Source organism: Nuphar pumila, chromosome 6 (assembly GCF_984573655.1).
Source record: "Nuphar pumila chromosome 6, dmNupPumi1.hap1.1, whole genome shotgun sequence".
NCBI lineage: Eukaryota > Viridiplantae > Streptophyta > Magnoliopsida > Nymphaeales > Nymphaeaceae > Nuphar > Nuphar pumila.
Genome location: NC_143254.1, coordinates 106,729,427 through 106,748,692, shown reverse-complemented (window position 1 = coordinate 106,748,692; position 19,266 = coordinate 106,729,427). Strand labels below are relative to the sequence as shown.

General features: G+C 37.3%; 1 protein-coding gene across 2 annotated transcripts; it reads left to right on the top strand.

The window, feature by feature from the left end:
* The first annotated feature begins 5,061 nt into the window (after positions 1-5,061).
* Positions 5,062-19,047, top strand: LOC149835571 (FGGY family of carbohydrate kinase). 2 transcript variants are annotated; one of them, XM_090008597.1, is made up of 15 exons: positions 5,062-5,248; positions 6,031-6,110; positions 6,304-6,421; positions 6,648-6,826; positions 7,115-7,197; positions 7,569-7,753; positions 11,243-11,304; positions 11,499-11,607; positions 11,682-11,798; positions 11,990-12,109; positions 12,218-12,338; positions 13,571-13,727; positions 18,135-18,207; positions 18,296-18,423; positions 18,688-19,047. In XM_090008597.1, the coding sequence occupies exons 1-15, from the start codon at positions 5,077-5,079 to the stop codon at positions 18,808-18,810; spliced, it is 1,827 nt and encodes a 608-aa protein (XP_089864723.1). In that variant the 5' UTR covers positions 5,062-5,076; the 3' UTR covers positions 18,811-19,047. The 2 variants fall into 2 exon arrangements, with proteins under 2 accessions (XP_089864723.1, XP_089864724.1); XM_090008598.1 differs by lacking the exon at positions 5,062-5,248 and adding an exon at positions 5,404-5,629.
* Positions 19,048-19,266: the final 219 nt, after the last annotated feature.

Sequence of the window (19,266 nt, the reverse complement as noted above, 5' to 3'; positions counted from 1 at the left end):
GAAGATGAAGATGTTTTACTTGTGTCATTATTATGAATTATGGTACTTCTATTTGTGAGCTATTACAAAAAACATTATATGAAAATTGTTGTTTATGATTCCATTCTTAAGGGAGTGGATGTTGTACAAGACTTGTTATATGAAAATCATCAAAGTTGTTTTGATTTCCTATGCATTTAGCCGAAGACATTTCAAGAATTACGTAATATATTATGAACAAAGGGTTTGTTACATGATCGATACTATATAATTGTTAAATAACAAGTTGCCATTTTTTTGTTAACATTGGGATATAATGAACACAAATGAGTTGTTCAATACGTATTTTAGCATTATGGTGAAACTATTAGTAGGTATTTCAATGAAGTATTATATGCAATTTATTTTTTTGACTAGAGTATATTAAAATGCCAAGCAACAAAATTCCATAAAAAACAACTTGTGACCCTCGATTATGCTCATATTTTAAGGTAAACAAAATTTGTGTGTAATACATATTTTTTTTTATAAGACATTAATTAATAATTATTATAAGTTTAGAATAATATTCTTGTTACGAAGGATTGCATTGGTGCCATTGATGAGACTGATATACCTTAATGTACACCAATAAAAGAACAAGCATGGTTTTACAATGAAAATAGTCAACTCACACAAAATGTGATGGATGCAACGGGCTTTGATGTAAAGTTTCATTATGTATTGGCTTGATGAGAGGGTTCAACATCTTATTAATGAATTTTATATAATGCACTTGATAAAAGAGATGACCCACAAAAAGTATCTCAAGGTATATTTTATATCTAAAAATGGTTTTTTTTATATGTTCTCATTGATATATTAACATGTTCATTTACATGTTTTCCTATGTATCGGAAAATATTACTTTGTTGATCCAGGTTATCCTAATATAACTGGATTCCTACCACCGTTTAAAAAAATCCGATACCATTTGCAACAATACACAAAACTTGGAGTTCAACCATCTAAAAGAAAGAAATACTCACCTTAACGATATAAATTTGAATATTGTTGAGTGCACATTTGATTTATTGAAAGCTTGTTTTCATATGCTTAAAACACCTTAACGATATAAATTTGAGACACAAGTAAATATTGTGCTTGTAGCGTGCATGCTTCAAAATTTTATTACGGAGCAAAACCCAAATGATGACCAATTTGAACCATATGTTGTCACAAGTAACAAAAACTTAAGTCATCATTCCAATGAAGAAATTGAAATCATCTCTCCAAGTGCCAAGCGAGGAAGCAACAACGTTCTTCGTCTACGAATTGCAAGCATGCTTTGAAGAGATTATTGTCGTCTTACGATTATTTAATCTGTAAAAAAACACATATGAGAGATTATGCTTGTAATGCTAAGACTATGAATGTTAAATTTGTATAGTTGTTTAAATTTGTATGACTATTTAATTTGAACCTTCTATGATTTTAATGCTTGAACTACATATGTGTTATGATTATCGGTTCTTACTATTATGCTGCAAATAATGGTCTTGCTCGGTTTTGCAAAGAGTTTCTTCTTAAAATGGTGTTGGTTGGGTTGAAGAGGATGAATTAGATTTTTTTTTGCGGTTTTTCTTTCACTTAGTTGATGTGGTACATTTTTTTATGATGGGTGTGGAGTTGTTTGTGAGTCTTTTTGTGAAGATTGTGGACGTTGGTGTTGTTTATCTTAGTTATTGTTTTTCATGGGATTGTTTATGGTTGAAAAATCTATTAATTTTTGGTATTTTTTCATGTTTTTTTGGTGTGAGATAGAGTTTCAACTTTTGTGATGAACAATAGATACATTATGTATATCTTTCTATATAAGTGGTGTTTTTTCTTAAAGTGGGATTTTGGTTGTATTATTCGGGACTTGATCTACCCATTCTCAAAGTGGGTTTTGGGCTGGACGACAAAAGGTTGCCAATTTTTAATTTTGGGTGATCCCTCATGTGGTTTTATGATTTGTTAGGTGTTGAAAGTTTCCAACCCATTTTTCCAACACCCAATCAAGCAAAAAATTTTCTCTTACATTTTCGACCCGTTTTTCTCATGCTACACAAACAAAAGAAAATTTTTCTTTTGAAAAACTTGTCATATCAAAACTTGTCATGGGCAATTTTTTCTTTTCCTATGAGTTATTTTCTTGCTTCCAAACGTGCCCTTATAGTTATGATGAAAAATGTCACGAGTAAGATTGTCTAAGATTTGTAATGTTGAATTGTTATCAATGACAAACAAGTACTCATTTTGAAACATTAACCTAACACATGTTTTAGAACCATCGAATGTCTTCCAAAGGTTCATTAGAGATAAAAGAGTGCTTTTGTCTAACCAAAGCAAGTAGCTTAGCGAGTGATGAAATGTTGCAGGTTCGAACCCCACTGGAATGGGTGGTTGAACAACTGCCTGATTGTATATAGCCACCAGTAGGGCTTTGAGCCTTAATTCCCCAACTTGATAATAAAAAAAAAAGGAAAAAGAAAGGAGGAGCTTAGCTTCCATCACTTGGGGTTGCACAGGAAGTCTACAATGCAAAGGTGACTCTATGGCAATACCTTTTCTAGGGGTGGCAATCGGGTCGGGTTGGCGTGTCAGCATACCTCAACCTGAACCCGACCCATTTATTAAACGGGTCGGCTGTGGCAAACACGAACCCGACCCGTTTAATAAACGGGTAACCCGACACGACCCGCCAACCCATTTAATAAATGGGTTGGGTCGGGTAAACAGGTCTTCAGGTTCGCGGGTCAGGTTGGCAGGTCGGGTTGGCGGGTTGACGGATCGGGTTGGCAGGTAGGTAGGTTGGCGGGTTGGGTTGACGGATCGGGTCGGGTTGGCGGGTTGACGGGACAGGCAGACGGGTTGACCCAACCGCCTAACCCGTTTATTAAACGGGTCAGCCGGGTTGGCGGGTTGGCATACCCCCAACCCGAACCCGACCTGTTTAATAAATGGGTTACGCGGATCGACCCGTTTATTAAACGGGTTGGCTTAAGCCCAACCCGAACCCGCCTAAGAGGCGGGTTGGCGGGTCGTGTCAGAAATTGCCACCCCTAACCTTTTCCCTCACCGGTTTCTCTGATTTTTTTGTTTAATTTTTATACTTGGAGAAACCGCCCCAAGCAGAGAGACCTACTTGCACTGGCTCAGCCTACCGTGTGTTCGATCGTTGTCCTGTCAACGTAAAACTGCGAGGGCTTACCCCTCGACTCCAAGGAATCACCAAGCTTTGGCTTACGCAGGGGATGACACCCAAGGGATTTGAGCCTAGACTGTCTGTCAAATGGTGTAGGCCCCATCCCACTACGCCAAATCCCTTGGGTCTCAATTTCCCTAAATTCAGCATATGGAAATGTTCTGATTTTTGTTTTTCATTTTTATTTACTTTATATGTATTTTATATAGTCAAAACAATGGAAAACAGAATTGAGATCCCCACATAGGGATGTAAAAGAGTTGGATTCAGTTAAGATACATGCACTACAAACGGGGGAGGGGGGGCTCCGGTTGTCTAGTAGGAGTAGCTAGTGCACTTCACATTGTGTTGGGACGTTGCAGGTTCAAAACCCAATGGTATAGTTGTATAACTGGTAGGGGTCTGTCTAACCCCAGCTTGCCTTTCAAGAAAACTAATACTACATAAATTGACTTCAAACTCACATTTGAAGGAGTGTTGTGAGAGGCGTACGCCTCAGTACCTGAAGCGTATGCCTCAGAGGCGAGGCGCACGCTCAAGGTACTGAGGCGTTGCTGTGATGCGCCCCTCATCAACCTCCGACCAGTTGTGACCACCGACCACCGGAGTTGCTGTGCTGCAGCTGCTGCTCAGTCTTCTCCGACCATCGGACGACCGGCATATCCCTCGCTTCCGTACCAGCTGGGCGGGTGGTCCTTCTCTTACTGCCTCCCCTCCCACCGCTTCACTTCCATTCCAGTTGTGAGAGGCGTATGAGGCGTACGCCTCAGAGGCGAAGCGCAGGCTCAACGCCTCGCTTCGCCTCATCGCATTTAACAACCTTGATTTGGAGTCTTACTAGGTTTTTGAACAGAAAAAAAAAACTAATATTGGATCTAAAAATTGACTTGCTTAAATAACTAATAGGACATCAGCCATATTTGGACGTCATGAAATGGATCTAGTAGAGATGGGGTGAAGGAACATAAGAAGAGGCTAAACAAAAATTGTGGCAAGTCACCTGAGAGAACGGAAGAAACTATCTCCTGCAAACGGATGATGCCGGTATGAAAGTGGAAATAGGGGTGGGCAACCGGCTGGGCTACCAGGCCCACCGTGGGCGGAGTTTGGGCAAAGGTTTTAGTCCGGGGCCTATTAGGTACCGGGCCAAAACCCGGACCGTTATGCAGGGCCGGATTGATGGACCAGTGTTATTTAATATTTGCTAATAATATAAAAATAAAAAAATTAACTATTACATAGTAACTTGGTAACTATTACTATTTACCTAATTAGTTAGGTTAAAACTAGAAAGATAATTAAAACTATTTACAAATGGATTTGAGCTTAGTTGAGCTAAACCCGGTCCACTTCACGTTGGGTTGGTCCGTTGGACCAATGGGCCGGGGCATGGGTTGCTCTTCAAAACCGAACCCATTAAGAGCCGGGCCAAAACCCGGTCTGTTAGTAAATGGGCCCGACCACACTTAAAGCCCGATGGACCCAACTCTAAACCGGGATGGGCCGGGCCGGCCCGATGCCCATCCCTAAGTGAAATAGGGCTAGTCGTGGAATTGAACTGAACGACCTACCTATATATCAAAGGGCAACAACAAATAAAAATAAAGATCACTGCAAGTTCACAAGATAGAACCCCTAAAAGTCAAGTTCCCATGCCGAAACCGTGCCAGCTGTACATTTGAAAAAAGGTTAGTTGGGAATAAATCCTCCACCCTCCCGTAACTTTACAGGTGGGGTAAAAACGAAGGCAGGGCTTACTTTTAGAGCTCATTCAAGATTATGATTATATGCGTGCGTCTCTTCAGCACGAACAGCCAAGGTGGATTCCGAAGGCCAGCTCAAGAAAAGAGGATAAAAAACAAGGGGAAATGGGCGCGGCGCTCAATGCGTCCGATCACGATAACGAGACTCCTCCTCCTCCTCCTCCTCCTCCTCCCTCGCGTCCCTCCTCCCTTGATCGCTCCATCGAGATGACCCGACCCTCCACCGCCAAATCGGCATTCATCGGCATCGACGTCGGCACGGGCAGCGCCAGAGCAGGTCTCTCTCTCTCTCTCTCTCTCTCGCTGGCTTTCATTTTTTTCCAAATTCTCTCGGTCTCTTGACGTTCTGTATTGGTGATTGAAAGAGGGTCGTAATAATTGATGTTCATCGTCGTCGTGTTTTGCTCTGTGGTTTCGATATTTTTGTTTGTATTTATAACCCGAAGAAACCGCGCCGGGTACGAAGATCCGGCAGCGCTGGATCAGCCTGCCATACCTACGGTCGTCGTGCCGGCAGCGTAAAACTCAGAGGCTAGGCCCTTGCACCCGGAGCTTATGATACGCGCCCATGGGAATCGAATCTTGACTGCCCGTCTAGCAGCCAAGGCCCCCACCCCACTACGCCACCCCCCCTTGGGACGCTCTGTGGCTTCGATGGGTATCTGATTCTGAACCCGGCCTTAGTTCACGTTTCTTTGTTTTTCCTTTACTTTCTTACCTCCTTTTGCACCTGATTTTTGGTTGCCTTATGTAAAGGATTAAATTAGGAAATTTTTGTTTGAGACAGTGTCCTCCCAAGACCTAACCATTCCCATGCTATGAAAATGGCTTGTGCCAACGAGCCTTTGCTTGATATCCTAAACAATATGAACTCGTATCGATCGACTTTTTTTTTTTCAGCATTTGAATGGCTTGAAACGAAAAGAAGTACTCTGTGATCTTTGCTTGCTATTACTTGAGCAGTTTTATAGGCACAACGGATAAATTGACAGATTATAAGGTTCTGTACGGTCTAAGTTAGTATCATCCGCTGAAGATCAATGCCCGCTTCTGGTGCAGGTGTCCTCGATGAACACGGAATACTGCTAGGTTCAGCTAGTAGCCCCATACAGATATGGAAAGATGGTGACTGTATCGAGGTACCCAAAAATTCATTTTTTGTCTTGCGTATTAATGTGTTTTCTGGTGGAGTTGCGAAATTTGAGAAATCGACTCCGGCTTGACTGTATGATGCTATTCATCTTGTTTTCCGTTCTCTCTAATGTAAAATCAGCAATGACTAACTGGTTTATCGGGGTTTCGCGATTGATTTTGTTTTGCTTTATAATCCAGCAATCTTCAACAGATATATGGCATGCGTGTTGTGCAGCTGTTAAGGCAGCATGCAGTTTAGCTAACGTTGGAGCTGAACAAGTTATTGGTCTTGGATTTGCGGCTACTTGTTCGCTTGGTTGGTATATTTAATTTTCTTTTGCGCGATATCTGTAATTGTTGTCTAATATTTTTCATTAGCGTTTCCTTTAAAATGTCTGTTTTGAGACCAGTGATCTCTTTCTGCATGATTTTGGCTCTTCATTAAAGATTATCAACCGAAATTTGTGCTTACAAACCATTGATTTATTGGGCATTTTGGATTTTGACATTATTGGACGCTACATCCTATTTCTTTGTCGCAGTTGCTGTGGATGCAGACGGTTCTCCTGTCACAGTTTCTTCAAGTGGTGATTCTAGGAGAAATGTCATAGTCTGGATGGATCATAGAGCTGTGGAGCAGGCTGAACGCATAAATTCCTTTAAATCTCCTGTACTGCAATATTGCGGTGGGGCTCTGTCTCCTGAAATGCAGCCTCCAAAGGTACTTATTTGTAACCACAATTAATTTTCCAAAATGGCTTGAACCAGTAACAAGGTGCATTTATTTCAAGTAACCAATAGGATGAACCCTAACGATAATCTTCTCTTTTTTGGATATTTGGTGCTTGTCTATGTATTTATTTTGCTTGCACTGGTTCACATGCATGGTGCCTTCATTTCCTAGCAAAGATTGGTATGCATAATGTTTGGAGGCTGTACAGCTTTGCTTTTCATGTTTATTTGTAGTTCACTATGAACCTGATCCGTTAAAGGTTCTAAATAATTGCAGCTTTTGTGGGTAAAAGAAAATCTTCAAGAATCTTGGTCCATGACATTTAGGTGGATGGATCTGAGTGACTGGTTGTCATATAGGTAAGTTTCATTATTCATCCATCATAATGTTATATATTCCTTGTGATAGGTAGGCATTTTTTCTATGACATTACTCCATACAACCTTGTCAATGTGTTGCGAAAGGATGAAAGGGAAGAAAAAGAGGAGCCCTTGATGACTATCTTGTTATCATCTGCATTGAAAAGAGGAACCCTCCATGGCCATATTGTCACCATCTGCATTTATTTTCATATTACGAAATCTTTAAAGGATGTTATGTGCACTATTCTATAAAAGTTTATCTAATAAATTGAAGATACAATATCTTGTTTATTTGTTCAAATCAAGCATTATGTGACTTCAAAAAAAGCTAAGCATTCCATGACATCTGCTCTGTGATCATACTATAGAGCTACAGGAGATGATACCCGCAGTCTATGTACAACAGTGTGCAAATGGACATACCTTGGTCATGCTCACATGCAACAAATGCACGAGAAGAATTCTGAAGCTATGGAAGCATGTGGATGGGATGATCTCTTTTGGGAAGAAATTGGTCTCGGAGATCTTGTTGACGGCCATCATGCTAAAATAGGTACTCTTTGCTCTCTCTTTCTCTCTCTCTCGTTTTGAAGAGATTAGAACATGGAGTAGGTACATCATTTCTTCCTTTTAGCAGCACATAATTAGGTAGATAACATTCTTTTCTCCCTTACAACTACACTGTTCAGAACGTAGTGAAATTATAAAGCATGGTATGAAATCCTATATATCTCATAAAGCATGGTATGGAATCTTATATTCTTCATCACTCAATATCATGACAAGTTTCTTAATTTCTTGAACAAGTGTGTATGATCTATATTAGCCAATGGTGTTGAAACAACTTCTCAGGAGCCCTAAGAGATAGCAAGATATTAAAAAATTTTGAGAGGAAAAATAATACCTAATTCAGATATGATTTAAGGAAGTCAATTGAAATCACTAACAAAGATGATATGAACAACTATATGTGCTGCAAAAGTAATTGGTATCAGCATGTTGAATATTCGGATCATATCTAAAGTAATTAATTGAATACTAAAAAACATATGGTTGAGTTAATACTAAAGAATAGGACTTGGACACCAAGCAATGAAATAGTACCAATTAAGGTAATATATGAACAGGAAGAATTTAAAACATGATGATTAGGTTAGGTACATGCTGATTAGAATCCAATACATGCACATTTCAGAAAATATATGAAATTCACAAATATGATGTAATGCTTAATCTGAAATAGAGTGGTGGAACTGTAGAAATTAATATAATTGTTAATTTCAATATCAAAACTTGAATACACATGAATTCAATGTGAAACTCAAGTATGTTGCAACAATACATTGATGTCCAATTACTATTATAAACAATCTTATTGGGTCTTAAGACTTGGAGAAATAGTCACGTATGAAAGGTTAGGCACAGTCAGACTGTCAGAGTATTAGCAAAAACATTGAGGTGAATTATGAAAAGTACACTATGACTTTAGAGGTGGTGATAAAAAAGCATGACTTTGTAGTCAAGGAATCATTTTTCAATCTAAAATTAATTTCAAATACATAGCGTGCTAGTTTAATCATAGTAATTGAGCTAAGACCAAGACCGATTGGTCTAAGATTTTTATTTGATTTTTTATGGACACTCATGACCCCATCTGGTTCAAATCAACTAATTATTCAAACCAAGGTTGTAAGTATCGTATCGTTACCCGTATCAGTCGACTCCAAAATAAGATATGTATCGTATCATATCGTAATAAATCATAAATTTTTAATAAAAAAATCCATAAATTCTAGAAAATTATGAAAAATCAGAAAAAATAGAAAAAATTCATAACACATGAAACAAAGATGAATTGCACAAACTACAACTATAAAATCACATATGAAACATTTATTTATCTATGAGCTGTATAAGACATTATAACCAAGTTTTTAAAAAATAACACATGAAACAATAACCAAGTTTTTTAAAACTATACTATCATCATCATTATCAGCTTCTTCTTCTTCTTCTCCTCCTTCATTGACGTTCAAGCATCATAGAACCATCTTCCAACTATGGCATTCACCTGCTCAACTAAATGTTGAGGATTTATAGCAGTACGAATGTTGGATTGCACTCCACGGGCAGTACTAGGAGGGAAAAAACACCTAATAGAGCCTCTAGATTTACCTCCTCTCTTAGAACTCTTTATTACTCTTTCTTTTCCTCTTCTTCTTTTTGTACTTGCAACACTACTACTACTTGCGCTAACCATACCTTTTCCTTTCACTTTATACTTTAGATGCTATGCTAGGGGTTGCAGGATCAGAAGTAGGAAGCTCATCTTTGTTCTCCCAGGGCTGCGAATACCTTATTTCTGCCTCATATTTTCTTGCTTTTTTTTTTCTCCTGAATCAGTGAGTTGCTGGCATTTACATTTCACGACATCCGGCAAATTCCTTAACATGCATGCTGCAACATTTAGATATGTTCCGGCTAAATAATGCTTCAACCGAGAGATACCACCCGAAAAAACTGTATGACAATAAGTGCACTCAATTTTCAATCGGTTTTCACTCATTATTCAAGTGCCCCATTGCCATGCCATGCCATGCCAGATCATTTGATGCCATGCCCCCCCCAAAAAGCTCAAAATCGCTCTCACAAGTCTTAGGGTGTGTGAATACCTCTCTAATGGCTTCTACACTAATGCGGGAGTCAGCTGTCAAGAGGTCTTTAAAACCCAAAATTGAAAAATTATGATTCAGCCCTTTTTTAAGTGCATTGAACCTGTATTGTACGATACACCCCGTATCATACAATATGGTACGATACAAGTTTGTATCGTATGGTACATACGAGTTTGTATCGTACGGTACATACGATACACACTCGTATCTACGAGTGCATATTGTATCATTTTTCTTCATAGTAACGATACGTATCGTACCATATCGGTATCGTATGATACAAACAACCTTGATTCAAACCCAAAATATACTTAGCAGGTCATGACATATGAATCTATCATATACCCAAATAAAGTGAATTGTTGATTGGTTGCACATAGCAACTCTTGCGCTATGGTTTTTATCTCTTTAAAGGCATTTGAACTCTCTCTCTCTCTCTATATATATATATGTAAAATGTAAGTCTGTAACATAGGGATGGGAGTAACAGTAGACGAGTATTTCGTCCACTGTTACTCGGACGCAGTTGCGCCGCTGATTGCGCGGCGCAAAAAAAGTGTAAAAATGGGTAGCAGCAGTAAAGACCACCACTAAAGCTCATTTTTGCGCAAAATCAGCGCACACCCTTGATCATGCATGCGTCCGACGGGAAGGATGTCCACTGTTACGCCCTTCCCTATATATATATATATATATATATATATATATATATATATATATATATATATATATATATATATATATATATATATATATATATATATATATAGGAAAAGTGGTAGCTGCCTACTGCTTTTTTAGCCTACCACCAGCTTACCATGAGTGAACAGGTGTTTTTGGGTTGTTTTTAGCAAATCTGACCCTGCAGATGTGTTCAACATGGTCCAGTTGCTAGGAAACGACACTTGGATCTTGTTTTTTCGATAAAAAAATATGATTTTTTAAGCCTTAAATATTTATGAAAATCTTAGACCATTGGTTTTTAAACCTTATAAAAACCTACCTGTGTGTTGAAGTCAGACGATTGATTCCTATAAAATCAATCATGTAAAACACATCTGTTCGATCAGATTTAAAAAGAACATGGAAAAAACCCTTCAAAAGATGGTAGGCTTGCGGTAGGCAGTTACCACCTGCTATATATATCACGAATCTTTAACTGTCTTGAGTCTCTTGACAGAGTCAGTGAATTCAATACATTTATGAGATGTATGTTGCACATGATCTTAAGCATCAAGTAAATTCTTGCTCTTGGTTAATTGGTTACATTTTTTACCTGTATCTTTTTTTACTTATGTACTACCTAAAGAAAAGCCCAAAGACACTTGTTTCTTGAGTAAAGCTGATCCATATTTCCTAATTAATAGGACGGAGTGTTGCATTTCCTGGTCATCCTCTGGGTGCTGGCCTAACAGAAGCTGCTGCGAAGGCAAGACACTTAGCAATGAAGAACTCACATTGATCTTAAGTGGCGCTTCCTTGAGGTTCATTAACTCAATTAACATGCATTTGAGTAAAATAAGAGCCCATTTTCTGTGAGGAACAAAATGGATGATTGAACCTTTTTGTTGCATGTAATCTATGCAAAATATGCACCATTTGCTAAAGCTGCATATGTTACAGGAGCTTGGGCTTCTAGCGGAGACTCCAGTGGGGGCTTCCTTAATTGATGCCCATGCTGGTGGGGTGGGTGTTATGGAAAGCGTGCCTCTTTCGGATTTGCCTACTGAGGGTACAGTTCTTGCAGTTCTGTTGACCATATTAATTAGTTCAAAACTTACCGTCCAACAATCGTTATTGATGCAGAGGACAAGGAAGCGATATGTCATCGCCTGGTATTGGTTTGTGGAACATCTACCTGCCACATGGCATTATCACAGAATAAAATTTTTATTCCAGGTGTCTGGGGACCTTATTGGTCAGGTATGTTTCTGGAAGTTCCTGGCATTGAAGCCCTTTACTGATGAGGTCTTCATTTTCGACATACTTTTAACTGCAACTTTCTTGAAGTTTCATGCCTCTCGGTGATGATAAAATATGGAGTCCAAGCTTGTAGTGTTTCTAAGTTTAGTATGATGAGTTCCCTCCTGTTACAAAATTTTCTTTATTTTCAGCAATGATACCAGAGTATTGGCTCACTGAGGGTGGTCAAAGTGCGACTGGAGCCTTACTGGACCATATAGTGGATAACCATGTTGCTGCTTCTCATCTGGCTAATAGAGCTGCTGCTCAACGTAATTAATATTTTGTATACTCTAATAGCAGTTTTTTAATATTTGTCAGATATGAAGACTCTGACATGAGTTTCTAAGTTTATGCTTTCTGTCTTTCAAATTTGCCAGATGTTTCACTGTATGAATTGCTGAACAAGATTCTAGAGTCAATGGCCCATGAGTTGAAAGCTCCTTTTGTTGCTGCTTTGACCAAGGATCTGCATGTCCTTCCTGATTTCCATGGGAATAGGTATCAGATACTTGCTATATTTAATTGGTTTTCTGGCCTTGATTCACATTAATGTGCTCACTTAGGGTCACAGGTGGAGAATATTGAGTAATAAATGTTGGTAGGACTCCACTGATTCCGTGGTAGCACTGATGGCTGCCTATAGATAAGGATGGTAGAATAAGCACTTATTACCAGTTTTCATGCCATCTTAAAAGGACAGAGCTACTAAATTTCTTGTTAAATGCTTAGTTATCCATCACAGAATTGTTTCTTATAGGTGACAAGAACTTTTATGAGTTTTCTATTATAGCTGCGATGTGTTCTATTGTAGACAAGTTTTTTCTTTATGTATGTTGATTGCCATAATTTAACTGTGGGTTAACGTTTGAGCAGCTTCGATTGTGTTCATTCCTCTAGTACCTTGTATCACCAAAAGTTTCACAATGAATGAAAATTGGAATTTATTTTGTATGGGATTTCTAATCAATCTGCATCACGTTGATGTTGCTTTCTCTTATTTATGTGAGGAAGGTCTCAGTGAGGTTCTGGTCCTCCGAGGTTCAATCTTTGCCAACTCTCTGGATAGCTATTTGAATGGAATCATTCTAGTATGAGCTTAAAAAACACATATCGGACTCCAAAAATCTCGATCAAGATTGGTTCCTATCTTAACTTTATTTGTTAGGCTGTACAAAATCTTGAAATTTGTCAACGATGTTACCAACTTGCTGCACTTTCAGTGTACTTGAGTATCGATCATGTCTTGGATTTCATTTATGTTGTACATAGTCTTGTTGATGCACTGGTTGCAGCAGAAAAAGATTACAGATAATGGTTTACTTTGGGAAAATAGATTCTTGTGTTCTGGCAATTCAGGTAGGGTACAACTTTAAGTTATTGGCAGTGCTCCACCATTGATTTGGCTGAGTTGGATTGTCAAATTTACATGCACTTGTTGCAGTGGATGGTAACGAGATTAAGTTATTTGAGTCTAAATGATCACATAGGTTGCTATGGCAGTGGTTTTTGTATTGTGATCTTTTCAGGAACTACTTTGTGGAGTTTTTTTTTTGTCCAAGTTATATGCATCATTAATTTATCATGTTATATATATATATATATATTATGCTTGTAATTCATGTCTGAGGACCTCATGAGACTGCTACCATTTCTGAACTTCATCAATTATTTGGCTAGAATGAGCTTGTTTATGAATAGCTGAGCGTTACTGTGTTTATTGGATGGTGCAGGTCCCCTATTGCAGATCCAAAATCAAAAGGAATGGTATGTGGTTTAACACTGGACACCAGTGAGAAACAGTTGGCACTTTTGTACCTTGCAGCCTTACAGGGTATTGGATATGGTACACGCCACATTGTAGATCATTGTAATTCTCACGGACACAAGGTGCATGCTTCTTTCTTTTTAGGATTCATTTTTTCAATAAAACCATGTTAGTTGAAACTGTGAGTGCCCTGAGGTGGATAAAGTTGTATCATTTTGCATTTAATAACAATAAAATCAAATCTATCCAGAGTTTCTATGTTGGACATAATGCTTATTCCCATATGTGCAACATTGTTGCTGTCTGGTACTAGATCTGTAACTTCAGAAAATTGAACCGAGTATGAAGCCTTTGGCAAAGCGAAAGGATGTGTGTCAGGTGTAGTCACTGTCACTGGTATTTTGAGTATCTTGCGACTTTTATTGCGAAAAATTTATGAGCCATGGAAATCCCTGATAGAATCACAAGAAATTCAGAACCTTAATTTAAAATTTTAAATATATCACAATTTTATCATGATATTGTTATGGTTTTTAATAGTTGTTTATATTTTCATACATTTTCTTCATAACCACACTTTCAAGTACCATTCCACATGCTGAAGCCTTAGTATGAAGCAAAGGCTCATAACTACAAGCTAAAACATATCTTCATTAAGGCAATTAAAAAAATGAAATTTCCAATCTCATCTAATCATGTATGTTGAGCTAGATGCCTGAAAAACATACGGAGATAGAGCGTCATACTCTGGATATGTTAACCATGTATGAAGACGTAAGGGCAAAAAAAAGCAAGTGGAATGGACACATGATGACATCATATAAAGAAGATGTTGGAGCCAATGCATCAACCGAGGAAGATGCGACTCTATACAAGTAATACAACACATCTCTCTGCCTATTAGTCATTTTAATGTGAAAATTTATCATGATATTATTGTTATTTTAATAGTTTTATATTTTCAAACTTTTTTTTAAAATTTTCATCTAAGTTATAAACGTACTCAGATTTTCCCAAAGAACAGGACCTTCTATCTCATTGTGAGATGTTCCCTTGTAAGAAAATCCTATGTGAATTTTGACTATGGTAGGCCCTACCTCAAGGATCATTCTGCTTTTACTTGAATCTACCATTTCCATTCTTGACCCAAATGGTTCTTTATAATTTTTATAGGAATTGACCTGGAAATGAACCCACTTGTCTGAGCCCATTCGTACCTGAACCATTCAGGACTCAATTTAAACCAATGTTGTAAAAGCATATCAGAGGATTGTGCCAGAAGGGTCTAAGATACAAGCGTATTGGATTATATTGTATTGTATTGTAATGTAAGATACACCTCCAAAAGATTTTAAAAAATCAACATTGAAAAAAAGCCATAACACTATAATATATATATAGTAGAGCATAGCTGCTTAATGAGTAGGTGCTTGAGCACCTACTCAATCGAGCGGACGGTCACACGCAAAAACAAAACAAAAAACCGTCAAAAAGAGTTTTTCCGCTAAAATACCCTTTAGCGGCACTTTTTGAGTGCCGCTAAAGACATAGGGATGCACACGTCATTACAAAATTGTAATCATGCGCACATCCTTTTGGACATTTAGTTTCGTTTTTTGAGCGCCGCTAAAGCATTTTTGGCGCAAAACGTCATCTTTCTTAGCGTTTTTGACAATTTCTTTTTTGTTTTTGTGCGTGACCGTCCATCAAGCCCGTGATGGACAGTCTGCTTGATTAAGTTGGTGCTCAAGCACCTACTCATCGCTCTACTCTCTCTCTCTCTCTCTATATATATATATATATATATATATATATATATATATATATAGAGAGAGAGAGAGAGAGAGAGAGAGAGAGAGAGAGAGAGAGAGAGAGAGAGAGAGAGAGAGAGAGAGAGCATAAGCTAATGTTTTTTTTGTTTTGTTTTTAAAATTTGACCTTGCAAATGTGATCTATGCGCTTGATTTTATAGGAATCAGCTCTTGGCGCGTTTGATTCCAACACATGGTTAGGTTTTTATGAGGTTTGAAAAATCCATGGCTCAAAATCTTCCAAGTTTTCGAGGCTCCAAATATTGTTTTTTCATCATCGAAAAAGCTTGATCCAGGTGTCAGATTGTCATACATGTTGAAGCTTAAAAGGCTTCATACATGGTGTTTGTGTTTGTGTGTGTGTGTGTGTGTGTGAGAGAGAGAGAGAGAGAGAGAGAGAGAGAGAGAGAGAGAGAGATCCCTGACGATGTATATGTTGACTAAAATTCTTAGTAGCATTATCAGTATCACTGGTCCATGCGATATGACATACCCTTGAATCGAAAAATGCATCATATCGGGCCGTATCGTACGATATATGCCTTATCTTATGATACATGCCATATCTTACGATACTACAACTTTTTCACTTTTTTGTGCTGAAAATTTTCAAGCAATTTATTTTGCATCCTTTTTCACTTTTAGTGACAATTTTTTATATAAATAAAACTTTAGTAGAGTCCTATTCACTTATTTCATAAATTATGTGAACAAAAAAATAGAAGTTTCTTCTTAATTTATTGTGATTAGTGAAGACAAGAAAAAAAGAAGAGAAATATTATTATGGAAGAACACACATTATTCAATTCTTGTGCTTATTGTAATTAGTGAAATGAATTAATGAAGACATTATGAAACTTCTCTTTTTTAATGCTTACTACTTAGAAATGACATATTATTTTCTTTTTTTTTTACTTTACTCTTTTGATATATGTAATGGATACATTGTTATAACATCATAATTATAGCTTTTATATTTGATAATTGTTACATATTTATTCATGCTCAATTTTCATAATTAAGTTTATTTAATGTTGTAGTTTGACTAAAATGTGTTTTAATTATTTTTGTGGTCATATTTTTATTTTTCTAGTTATTTTAATTTTTATTTTAATTCCATATTATGTGATTGTTATAATTTGTTTACTCATAACTTTTTGCTTTTGTTTATTATCTAATGTGACTCTTTAATAGTAATACTTTTGTTTTGTTAGCTGTTAGTTTGTTACAATATCGTTTCATATGTTATAGTAGTACATGTGTATGTTTAATTGTTCATAATGCTTAAATTTGATTTTTTTTCTTTTTTTCTATGATTTTTTGTGAGTTTTTGTGCATTTTTTAATTTTTTATGATTTAAAAAATGGGGTTTTTCCATATCTTACGATACAATACGTTAAGGTGTGATACACCCGTATTGCCTGCCCTTCCTAGTAAATCAACCATGCTGAACACATCTATTGGGTCAGAATTGTAGAAAAAGCACTGGAAAATCCATTTAACATGCTTTCATCAATATATGTATATGTATGTATGTATGTATGTATGTATGTATGTATAAGGATTTAAGCACTAAAAGTATTGGAAGTTTAGATTATCAAATACACATAGAAGTTGACAGGTAAACTACAACATATTAAATATTTACTACCAAAGAACAATTAACAACCAAATCATTGAACATTAAGAAATAGGCAAAGAAACACAAATATAGTAACTAAAACAAATATATTATACATTCTTAATGTCATCAAAGTTCACAATTACATAAGTTTTATAACAACACATATCTTTTGTGGTAACAATGTTCAAAGTTTTAAAGCCTTGTTAAGTCATTACCTTCTTTCCATTTTATAATTTGTCACTGATGTCTATTAGTTCTTGGTGATCGAGTCTTAACATGCTAACTTGTGGAGGTTGGAATTCTTGAACACTGTATATATGATTAAAATAAGTAAATACATAAGGTTGTCCCACGGTCCTATTCTTCATTAAATTGTATTGCTATGTCTGTGTCTTATGTCTCTGAATTTTTTAATTTTAGATTTGAATTTTTAAATTTGTAAAGTTTCTTTATTATCCTGTTAAATTGAGACTTCTGCATACTCCCAGCGTGGATGTTAACACGTTAGACCACCGATTTATACCCTCTGACAAATTCAAAACCTGCATGACGCTTTCATGCATTGATTTTAACTGAAATGGGCATTTATATTTTTTTATAGAGTAAATGGCGCAGACATTGGCTGTACCTTGGAAATTAGGTCTTCTACATATATGTACTCAAGTGACTATATGCGCACAAAAATAAGGGACGTGCATGCATGCATTTGTCTGATTTGTGCCACTTTGTGTGTACAAGCCTCCTGGGCAAATGATCCTGTTGTCTAACCATGCAATGGGATCCTAGTTCCACTACACCAGATGAACAATACAATTCCAATTCAAGGTCGCAGTGAGACATTGAAATAAAAGGTGTATGTATTGATTCTCAGTAGTTGGCAGGGCTGAGTCAATACAATGCTTCATTGAGAAAGTATTTTGGTCTATTAAAAGCAATTGTACCATCAAATCAGAACTATCTTTTACATTTCATGCTTTCCGTCCATTATAGAGATCATTTTCTAACTCTGTAGTTGTTTCTTTTTGTTTGATCTTTGGCTTTTTCTATCTCAATCAGAAGGATGCTTTTCCATGATTATTTTTCTCTATCTGCAGATTGACATAGTTCTAGCATGTGGGGGGCTTGCTAAGAACCGGTTATTTATTCAAGAGCATGCTGATATTATTGGTACTTATTCATCCCTCTGTGTATGTGTGTGTGCATGCGCAGATGCACATGTGTGTGTGTGTGTGTGATGATTTCTCATGAATGACAGGATGCCCCATAATTCTTCCGAGAGAAAGTGAATCCGTGCTTTTGGGTGCTGCAATTCTCGGTGCTGCTGCTGCAAAAAAGCATCCGAGCCTTCATGATGCAATGAAAGCAATGAATGCTGCTGGTCAGGTGTGTGCACTCGACCAAGATCACTCTCTTCTAGTATCATCTGCCTGTTAGCAACTCTGAAAAATTCGACACTTCTGGTGAGAACTGATCGGCACAATCCAGTCTGAGTCTGGACTCAGTTGGATTTATGAAATCATATTCTATTCTAGATATCTAGCCTAGCAGGTGCTCAGATACGATCTTTTGACCAGGCCAGGTCCATATTTGATTTTAGTCAGTTCCATGAGGCTGAATTTTCGTCTCTTAACAATTTCCCTTTTTCAGGTGATCCATCCTTCTAAAGATCCAAAAGTTAGGAAATACCATGATGCCAAATACCGCATTTTCCGCGAACTCTACGAGCAACAACTTTCTCATCGGTCGATCATGGCTGAAGCCTTGTGCTAAGTGTCTCGGAAGTGTTCAATCGAAAATATGGATTCTAATTGAGGGGAACCATTAAATCATGCCAAAATTATGTACGACTATACGTTGGAAGGAAGCAGTGGAATTTTGGTTTTTCTTCCTTTTAATCGATCAAGTGTCCTGGATTAGACAATCTTGTGCAATTTGTTTTTTATCATATCATTGTTGGATTATTAGTTATTTAACGGTGACGGTTGCTTTGTGATGCGAACTTTGATTGGAGATGTTCGGCCTTGATTCACCCCCATGTTGAGACATGTACATTCCCGTTCATTTTTAGGGTGACAGTACATCGTATGGTGCTGCAAGATAGCGCTTCCCCAGGGGGAAAGTTATGAACGCATTTTCATTGCCCAAGATAGTTCATGTGATAGGTCTTCGGTTCTCATGGTTGGGCCATTTTCCCTCTGCTTCAGGTAAAACAAATGAGCCCTAAAT

Bases quoted from the DNA above. Each gene is read 5' to 3' on its own strand.
- LOC149835571 (XM_090008597.1), top strand. From the start codon at position 5,077: ATGGGCGCGGCGCTCAATGCGTCCGATCACGATAACGAGACTCCTCCT. The intron at 13,728-18,134 runs GTGCATGCTTCT...CTCTATCTGCAG, and splicing joins GTAATTCTCACGGACACAAG to ATTGACATAGTTCTAGCATG. The intron at 18,208-18,295 runs GTACTTATTCAT...CATGAATGACAG, and splicing joins AGAGCATGCTGATATTATTG to GATGCCCCATAATTCTTCCG.